This window comes from Quercus lobata, chromosome 8 (genome assembly GCF_001633185.2).
Source record: "Quercus lobata isolate SW786 chromosome 8, ValleyOak3.0 Primary Assembly, whole genome shotgun sequence".
In the NCBI taxonomy this organism is placed as follows: Eukaryota; Viridiplantae; Streptophyta; class Magnoliopsida; order Fagales; family Fagaceae; genus Quercus; species Quercus lobata.
In genome coordinates this window covers 41,701,757-41,712,234 of record NC_044911.1, presented here as the reverse complement: position 1 = coordinate 41,712,234, position 10,478 = coordinate 41,701,757, and the positions used below count along the sequence as shown (strand labels likewise).

The window sequence follows — 10,478 nt, the reverse complement described above, 5'->3', positions numbered from 1 at the left end:
CGTAGGAAGCGAATAAAAGATTCCAATTACAGATTCTTTCTAATAAAGCATATTCCATCTCCACATCAATTCAAACAGTTGGAATTGCACTGCTATTTTTCTTTTTCTATGGGCAGTAGAGGGAGTCTCACTGTCTCAGTTCATTCTTTTTATATTTTTAACAAGCACCCTGCTTTTCCTTTTTTTTCCTTTTTGAATAAAGAGAGAGGCCTTTACTTTTTACTTATAAAAAAGAAAATAAAAAAAGAACCCATTTAATAAAAAATCAAATTACCTTTTTATTTATAAAAAAAAGGAAAAAAAGAACCCATTTAAATTAAAAAAAAAAAAAAAAAACAATGGAAATAGATGCCCACAGTCTCTCTAACTCTATAAATGTGGGCGAGTAGCAGAAGAGTTATGCTTCACATGAATTACATCGCAGCTACTCATTTGACTCTCCCATTAATATCTGATCTCTTCCGTGACCAAAGTCTCTTTCTTTAACTTTCCCGTGCAAAGATCATAGAAAACCCATTCTCCACGTCGCTGCGCAATCCTCCTCAGTCCTCATCCGGGACTCACGGGTTTCCCATAGTCTCCAACTATTTTTTTTTTTTGTTATTTTGTTTTTTGAGTGTTTAATTCAATTTAAACCACTATTTGATGAGCTGGGTCTGTTTTTTCTCAACAAAAAAATCACTATAACAGTTTTGGTTTGATAAATCGGAAACAGAGCAAGCCGAAAAACAGAGCACCAGAGACAGAGAGGGAGAGAGATATGGCGGGTCGGAACATAGAGAAGATGGCTTCAATTGACGCTCAATTGAGGCTTCTGGCACCAAAGAAGGTGTCTGAGGATGACAAGCTAGTGGAGTATGATGCTTTGTTGTTGGATAGGTTCCTGGATATTCTTCAAGATTTGCATGGCGAGAATCTCAGAGAAACGGTAATGGATTTTATTTTATTAATTTTCATTTTGACTACTTTTGAAGTATTTTGTTAGTACCTTCCTGTATTGTAATTTTGTGATAAAATAGCACATGTCAAGGATGTCCTTGCAATTTGGTTAAAGTTACAAGCTTTTCTAAGGCTTGGATTGACAATTTGTTGGTTTTTAGAGGATGCCCACTTCGTTTTTTTTTGCATTAAATGCAGTATGTGGTGTAGAATTCTGTACTTTGGGAAAAATATTTGTATAAATAAAACTTTGCCTTTTCCATTTTAATTTTGATCTGCAATGCTCCATTTGGTTTATGAGAAAAATTAGGGGAAGAATTGAAATTATAAAATTATATATTGATTTCTTGGATATATAGGACCCAGGAATACACAAAGCTATACCTGATACAGTGTCAAAGTACAAATTTTGTTTAGGCAAACTCAAAAATTGTGTAGTTGTTGTCTTTAATGTTGTAAGCAACTTTATCAAGTGTCAAAGTTCAAAGTTATATTTTTGGGGTTTTGCTTGGAGTTTGATTAATGATGGTGTAAGTAAACACAATTTTATTTCTCTTTTTCATTTCTGGGTAAGGCAATTTTGTTTCAACAAGTGAAATTTCTTGCAAAGTGTTTCACATGAAAAAATTTAATGGGTTAACTTATTAGATTTTCTGGGGTGGGTTCTTGCATTAGATTTTCTGTTAATAATGGGTTAACTTATTAACTATTATGATGTATTATGGATTAGGTTCAAGATTGTTATGAGCTTTCAGCTGAGTATGAAGGGAAGCATGACCCTCAGAAGTTGGAGGAGCTTGGGAATGTGTTTACAAGTCTGGATCCTGGGGACTCTATTGTCATTGCCAAATCATTTTCTCACATGCTTAATTTGGCCAACTTGGCCGAGGAAGTCCAGATTGCTTACCGAAGGAGGATCAAGTTAAAGAAGGGAGATTTTGCTGATGAGGCTTCTGCAACAACTGAATCAGACATTGAAGAGACTCTCAAGAGGCTTGTGGGGCAACTGAAGAAGTCCCCTCAAGAAGTTTTTGATGCTCTGAAGAACCAGACCGTAGATTTGGTCCTAACTGCACATCCCACTCAATCTGTCAGAAGATCTTTGCTTCAAAAGCATGCAAGGTTTGTTTACCACCTAAGTTGATGTATAGTTGTCATCTGTGCACGGCAAGAAATTTCCTTATGATTTGTTCATTCGCCTTTGCGGTGTATCTTGATATGCTATTTGCTTTCTGTGTAAGAGTTAGATGGTTATTTTTGTTCCAAGATTCATATTGATATTATGCTATTGTTTAATTTTTCAGGATAAGGAATTGTTTGACTCAGTTGAATGTCAAAGACATAACTCCTGATGATAAGCAGGAACTTGATGAGGCTTTACAAAGGGAGGTATGTGGAGCCAATCATGGGATACTGTTTCTTCTACAAACTTTTAGGACCTTTGCTTTGTTTTATTTATTTATTTATTATTATTATTATTGTTATTGTTCTGTATATCCTTCTGTCTTGAAGATGGAAATTTATTTGCTAATTTTGAGTATAGACTTTAGGGATTATACATTTTCTAATATATCATTATTTAATGCAGTACATAGTCACAATGTTCAGGAGCTCTATTCTCATCATACATAAAGTTCTCTATCCCATTCTTATCTTACATAATACATTTCTTTTCTTCTCTTGTAGATACAAGCTGCATTTCGTACAGATGAAATTCGAAGGACACCTCCAACTCCACAAGATGAGATGAGGGCAGGAATGAGCTACTTTCATGAGACAATCTGGAAAGGTGTACCAAAATTCTTAAGACGTGTTGACACAGCTTTGAAGAACATTGGGATAAATGAACGCGTTCCTTACAATGCCCCTCTCATTCAATTCTCTTCTTGGATGGGTGGGGATCGAGATGGTACGTATCTTTTCACCCTAGAAATTACTGAATGTGGACATTATTTCCTGCAATATCCTGATGATTAAAAAAGTTACAATTTTGATGATGATTATCATCCTGTATCTATTATATACATGAAAGGAAAGGAGGGATTACTATGTATGGAATTTATTAACTTAAAAAAAAAAATTGTACAAATATGGAATTGCCTATTTCACTCGGTATGCTGTTACTTCATTGTTACCTCAAACTAAAGAAATTATAAGAGTTTTTCTCCTTTGGCAGGCTTCCTATATTTTCTTTGACAACTTAGATTTGAAAATTTTTAAGTTTATTTGTCTATTTGATCATTTCATTGAAAGGAGTTGTTGACAACTTGAGCCTCTCTCTCTCTCTCTCTCTCTCATGTAGGGCAAATTTAGGGAAAACCTCTCTAGCTTTGCCTATGGTGGGCCGTGGGCTTAGTTTAATATAGTCTAGAAGGATTAAGGTTCAAATAATGATGGAAATTTTGGTAGGGAAAGGGGAAAAACTGACTTAGGGTTGTAAAGAGGTGAGAATCTATCCACAGATTGTGAACAATAGTCTTATTTGTGGTAGTAGTAGTATTAAGACTCTTAATTTGATTATTAAACTAAAAATCTAATAAGGTAATAAAAGATTAACTTTGACTCAAAAGAAAATCACCTAAGATGGTTGGAATCTCCTTGGACAATTCTAGACTTGACACAATGAAACCAAATTACAGATCTGGCCCTGTATACCAAACTAACCATGACTTGGAAAATAAAAGTCCAAATTAAAATAGGAAAAATGGAAAAAAGATTCCTGTGGTTTGTGTCTTTTTCAAACAAATACCTTGTACTATCAATTCAATTTGATTGACCCACGGTTTGTGAAATGATGCAGTTACTCTGACTGTTGCATTTTTATAAGTTGTGATGGAAGAAACTCAACACGTGTTGTGCACTTGACCCCTTTTTATTAAAATGTTCATTTTAGATTAAAATTGAATAAGAATTCATTTTAAATTATATATTTTTGTACTTAAATTCTTCTTTTCTCTCTAATGTTCTTCTTCTTCTTCTTCTTCCCCTCTCTCAACTAACGCTATGTAACCTTGCCAACACCAATGATAACTGGCCACTATTTACTGGAATAGACCCAAAACCAAATCTCAGTCAGCATCAACCCCCCACACATCCTAATCTAAACTCAAACTCGCTGCTTAAACAACCCTCCTTTTTTCTCTGTTTATCTGGTTTTGATTGAGAAGGATGTATAATCATTTTGAGTAATAAAAGAATACCAGCATAACTCTCCCCTGTAATGAACAAAATTCTGATTCTATATAGTGGGAATCAGAATGGCATTGTTGGCAACCCTTGCATTCCCATAGGATATAAGCTCAAGTATCTTTTTTATTTGTTTATTTTGTTGTATGTAAAAAAATAAGGGCCATACTGGGTTTTTACGACCTGTCAAAGACTCGGTAATAATCGTAGGCTTTGCCACCTGTTCTAGTCCAACCCATTTCTGACCTTAACCTGCATGACCCAACCTGTTTTCTAGGTCTAATTGATAGTACATGGGGAATATTTGGAATAGACCAAACCACAAGGGTTATTTTTACATTTTTCCCCATTTAAATATGTTTGAACTCTATGAAACTTATAATACAAGTTATAAAACTTGACCCAAACCACAGGGGGTATTATTACATTTTGCCCCAGTTAAATATGTTTGAACTCTATGACACTAATAATATACGTTTTGAACCCTATAAAACTTGTCTCAGTTGGATGTTGCATGTGAATCCCAAGCGAAGCTTAGCTTACAAAACTAAAAACTTTTCTAATGACAGAAATTTGTTATTTCTTCCATGGCTGCATCACTCTCTCATACACTCACAGAATAATCTCTTCAGTCATTATGGTGGTTTTCTCACTTAATATATATCTGATATGGACTGCAGGAAATCCCCGGGTTACTCCTGAAGTTACAAGGGATGTATGCTTACTGGCTAGAATGATGGCTGCTAACTTGTACTTTTCCCAGATTGAGGATCTCATGTTTGAGGTATCTGAAACAGGAATCAGAATCTTGAATTTTTTTTTTTTCCTTTCTGGGTATTAGACTCTTGAACGTGTTTCTTTCGTTTCCTCCCCCCCCAACCCAACAAAAATCCAATCTTGCAAGTTTCATCACAACTTTTTTTGTTGACCATTCATCTAATATGTTGCATTTATATCCTTATTGGCAGTTATCTATGTGGCGATGCAATGATGAGCTTCGAGTTCGTGCTGACGAACTCCATAGGTCCTCAAAGAAGGATGCAAAACACTACATAGGTATCCAATCATGATATTAAATTGTCACAAATCTCACTGCTGAACACTTATGAAATTTAAAACTCATTTTTTTTCTCTATTATGTATGGAAATTTCATCCTCTCGTTGTGTAAAAAGAATTCATCAAATATAAACAACTCAATACACTATGCCTTTTCATATTGACTGGAACTTTTGAATATGCTTATCAATGTCAGATATTTTTATGATTTGCATTTTCATTAATGCAGAGTTTTGGAAACAAGTTCCTCCAAATGAGCCATATCGAGTTATTCTTGGTGATGTAAGGGACAAGCTTTATAATACGCGTGAACGTGCTCGTCACATATTAGCCAATGGGGTCTCTGATATTCCTGAGGATGCAACCTTCACCAATGTTGAGCAGGTCTCTCCATCTCTGCAATTTTTAATAAATTCCCTTGTAATGGATATGCGTCTAATGGCTGTTTCTTTAATCAATTCATAAATTTATACTATAGTAAGTATTAATCTCAAATGACATAGTTTATTATGGTGGCAATATGTTGTTGTGGTGAAACCCAAATGACACTTCTCTCTCAAAAGAAAGAATGGATGAAGGGAGTGGTTGTGGGTTCAATACCCCAACTTATCAATGTGTGTGTGTATATATATATAAATGGCAGAAATATATTGTTGTGGTGGTCTGGTTCAGTCTCATAGTATTTGTTTTAGTGGATGCTAACATGCTGTGTCTATTTTTCATATTTAGGTAATAATTAGGCATTTGGGGCAATATTATGCTTGGTGTTTATATATTTTGGCTGTCAGGTTATACTGTCAGACCAGTTTACCTCTAGTTTTATTGGCAATCACTGGTTGAAACCAGAAACTATTGATTATGCATATTGAAAAAAAAAAAAAAAACAATTAATTCAAATTTGGTACTTAACTAATTTTCATACTCACTGGTTGTTCTAAATGGACATCCTAACTGAGGGAAGGATCTCTCAATCAGATCTTCTGCTTGCTGGATAACTTTGTAATCAATGAAATATACTCAAGATTCTCACATGAGATATCTTTCAGGCATTTATAGGGCTTTGGGGCTTTAGTTGTCATTGGCTCACTGCATGTTGAGGTGAACAGGAGAGCACCTTGAGGCTAAACCATAGAGCTTGAGTCACCTGAGGCCTCTACAAGAAAAATTCTTAGACCCGAAGGCTCAGCTTGTGTCTCAAATGTGCATCCTATTAACTAATCCAATATTGTGCGTTCTTTAAGAATTTGAAGACAGGAAACTTCATTCTAAGCTAATTTCAGTTTTTCCAAACTCCAATTACACTAAATTTGTTATTTCTATTTATAGTGAAGTTTGAAGTCAGTTTTTGCACTAATTCAACAATATGGATTTCATAAGTGTAACAGAAGTTATTGGCTTACTGTATATGCTATAAATGCCTTGGTTTATAGCAATTAATTTACTACCCCTACCTATTAGCCAATGCTTTCATACAAGCTTTTGTCCTAAATTTCTGAAAAATAATTGTATGCAGTAATAAGTTGTTCAGATCTAGAATAGCCTGTTAAATTGAATTAACACATTGCTCAAAGAGTAAGTTTGATTTTTATTTAATAACATATCAATGACAAGCAATATGTTTGATTCTTATTTTCCCCCCTTTCCATCCTTTTTTTTATTTTTATTTTTTATTTTATGTCTATATCGTAACTTCTTCATTTCTTGATGTTGTGTTCTAATTGTTAGAAATTAATGATACTACCTCCCAATTCCTTAAGCTTCACCCCTATCCTTATGGAAGGACCAAAATATTTTCTTTTGCCTTTTTGCTTTTGAAATTATAAGAATAGATAGTATTTCTATGTTCAAATAATATCACTACCCTTTAAAATCTTCTTCTTAGCTTGTACTTGGTGATTGAAGAGTTTCTTGAGAATATTATTTTCATAACAAAGGAAAAAATATTCTTTGCATTATCTCTACTATACTTCACAATCTAAAAGTAATGATTGACCAAGCTACAGTTTTGTTTCATTTTCTGTGTTTGATTGATTGAGTTTGACATGCTAGTGACCACCTAGATGATTGCTTTTGTGATGACCCATTGACAAGGCCATGCCTATAGACAGATTCTAGAATACTGACAATTAAAATAGATGGCTTGAATCTCATAACATACTTGCTCAGGTTCAAAATTGCAATAGCTTAATAGATGATGTGAGACCTTCACAAAAACTACGTTTGATTTGTGCCCCTGCTAGCTATTCTGGTTTAGTGGCATGTTCTCTTTAGTGCTGACTTTTTCCCTCCTTTCCTTTGTAGTTCCTGGAACCTCTTGAACTCAGTTACAGGTCACTCTGCTCATGTGGTGACCGGCCGATAGCTGATGGAAGCCTTCTTGATTTCTTACGACAAGTTTCTACCTTTGGGCTTTCACTTGTAAGACTTGATATCCGCCAAGAATCAGAAAGGCATACTGATGTTATTGATGCTATCACAAAGCACTTGGGCATCGGTTCTTATAAAGAATGGTCAGAGGAACAGAGACAAGAATGGCTTTTGTCTGAGCTCAGTGGCAAGCGCCCTCTTTTTGGCCTTGATCTTCCCAAAACTGAAGAAATTGCTGATGTGTTGGACACTCTCCATGTCATTTCAGAACTTCCTTCAGACAACTTTGGTGCTTACATAATCTCAATGGCAACATCCCCATCTGATGTACTAGCTGTAGAGCTTTTACAACGTGAATGTGGGGTGAAGAAGCCATTAAGGGTTGTCCCACTGTTTGAAAAACTGGATGATCTTGTGGCTGCTCCTGCTGCTGTAGCTCGCCTCTTTTCAATAGACTGGTACAGAAACCGCATTAATGGGAAGCAAGAAGTTATGATAGGGTATTCAGATTCAGGAAAAGATGCTGGCCGTCTCTCTGCTGCTTGGCAGTTATATAAGGCTCAAGAAGAGCTTATAAAGGTGGCTAAGAAATTTGGGGTTAAGCTTACAATGTTCCATGGCCGTGGAGGGACAGTTGGTAGGGGAGGAGGGCCTACCCATCTTGCTATACTATCTCAGCCACCTGACACAATTCAAGGGTCACTTCGTGTGACAGTTCAAGGTGAAGTTATTGAACAGTCATTTGGGGAGGAGCACTTGTGCTTTAGAACACTCCAGCGATTCACAGCTGCTACACTTGAGCATGGTATGCATCCACCTGTCTCGCCAAAGCCGGAATGGCGTGCACTTCTGGATGAGATGGCAGTTATAGCAACAAAGGAATACCGTTCCATTGTTTTCCAGGAACCTCGTTTTGTTGAATATTTCCGCCTTGTAAGTATCCTATGCATCCTTCTTAATTCCTTTGGATATATTTAGAGTATAACAGAGCTCTGCTTGGGGTTTGGAAAAGTGACTCAACGTGTTTCAGTTTATTTACCTCGAATTCATAGGCTAATAGTGAACAAGTATTGTATTCTCTTCTTAAGTAATTTGTAGGATTCCAAGAAAGGTTATACATTTTTATTCCTTCTCTGACTTGTATTTGTCTACCCACGCTAAAGTTTTGTTACTTGTTATTTTATTCTTTGAAAGCTACTTCATTGCATTTTTATAAATTTACAATCTGTTCTCAAGGCATAGAAATTGTTTTCATTTTCTATTAATTTTTAAGTTGCTGAACATTATGAAGATGCTGCTGATAATCTAATGTAAATCATCTTCTTTCGACACTACAGGCAACACCAGAGACAGAATATGGCCGGATGAACATTGGGAGTCGTCCATCAAAAAGGAAGCCAAGTGGAGGCATTGAATCACTCCGCGCAATCCCATGGATCTTTGCATGGACCCAGACTAGGTTTCATCTACCAGTGTGGCTAGGCTTTGGGGCAGCATTTAAGCACGCAATTGAGAAGGACATAAAGAATCTCCAAATGCTTCGGGAAATGTATAATCAGTGGCCTTTCTTCAGGGTCTCAATTGACCTAATTGAGATGGTCTTTGCCAAGGGAGACCCAGGAATTGCGGCATTGTATGACAAGCTCCTAGTATCAGAAGACCTATGGTCATTTGGAGAGCGATTAAGGGCCAACCATGAAGAAACTAAACAGCTTCTACTCAAGGTAATTTAAGTGACTTGTGTGATTGTGAGGAAAGGGCCATTGCAACTTTACTCACCAGCTCATAGTTTGGGCTCAAACAAAAGCAGTTCTGTTTCAACCTAAAACATGTAATTTTGTTTAAATCACAACTCAGAATTGCTAGCTTCTAAAACATACCACTCAAAAATGCTTGCTTCTAAAACATATCATGGGGTCAATGAGGACCCAGAATACTAAGACCGATTATACAGTTTGTTTAGAATGGTTTCCTTGGTCAGAAATATGCCCCAGGCCCCCAAACACCCCTCCCTCAGCCCCCAGAAAAGAACTTTTTTAAATTTAGGAATGTACATCTAGATGTGTCAGTAACCAATATCTTTTCGTGTTGATTTTGTAGGTTGCTGGGCATAAGGATCTTCTTGAAGGAGACCCCTACTTAAGGCAGAGACTGTGTCTTCGTGATGCATACATCACAACACTTAATGTGTGCCAAGCCTACACGTTAAAACGGATCCGTGACCCCGACTATCATGTGAAGGTTAGGCCGCAGTTGTCAAAAGAATACATGGAATCAAGCAAGCCAGCTGCAGAGCTTATAAAGCTTAACCCCACAAGTGAATATGCTCCTGGTCTTGAAGACACCCTGATCTTGACCATGAAGGGTATTGCTGCAGGCTTGCAAAACACTGGTTAAGGCATATGCTTGTTTCTTTAGATATATATTGTCATTTCACATCAAATATATAAAATATTGCCTGAAAAGTGCAACTTGTCTAATACTAATAGAGCTCTGAGTCGGCTTGTAATAAATCACTCCATAATAGCGTTAATAAAAATGGATTGTTGGTTTGCTTGTTTCAGCTATGTTGTATCATTCTTCTCTTTTTCATATATTTATTTATTTGTTAAATGTATTGTTTACTTCTGGACTTAACACAACCAGGCGATGGTACTTTGGCTTTCAAATATCTCGACTCTATGCATTCGGTTGGAACTTTTATGGGGTGTGAATTGATGGAAATTCAAGTTCATATTTCTAGTAAAAGGTAAAATATATAAATCACATTATTCAATTACTAGCTGAAAGAGTAGGGATATTTAAAAATAATTCGAGAGTTATTCATAAAATTTCAAAAAAATGAAGATATATAGATTATTTATTTATTTATTTATTTTTTAATGAAAGATTCAAGATGTATTGGAGAAATTTGGAAATGTATATAAAA

The 10,478-nt window shown here is 35.8% G+C and overlaps 1 protein-coding gene across 1 annotated transcript; it reads left to right on the top strand.

The window, feature by feature from the left end:
• The first annotated feature begins 387 nt into the window (after nt 1–387).
• LOC115957493 (phosphoenolpyruvate carboxylase 2-like) lies at nt 388–10,112 on the top strand. Its single transcript, XM_031075743.1, has 10 exons — nt 388–928; nt 1,670–2,061; nt 2,244–2,328; nt 2,626–2,848; nt 4,806–4,909; nt 5,094–5,181; nt 5,412–5,566; nt 7,484–8,482; nt 8,887–9,273; nt 9,650–10,112. The coding sequence occupies exons 1-10, from the start codon at nt 761–763 to the stop codon at nt 9,944–9,946; spliced, it is 2,898 nt and encodes a 965-aa protein (XP_030931603.1). The 5' UTR covers nt 388–760; the 3' UTR covers nt 9,947–10,112.
• The last annotated feature ends 366 nt before the right edge of the window (nt 10,113–10,478 follow it).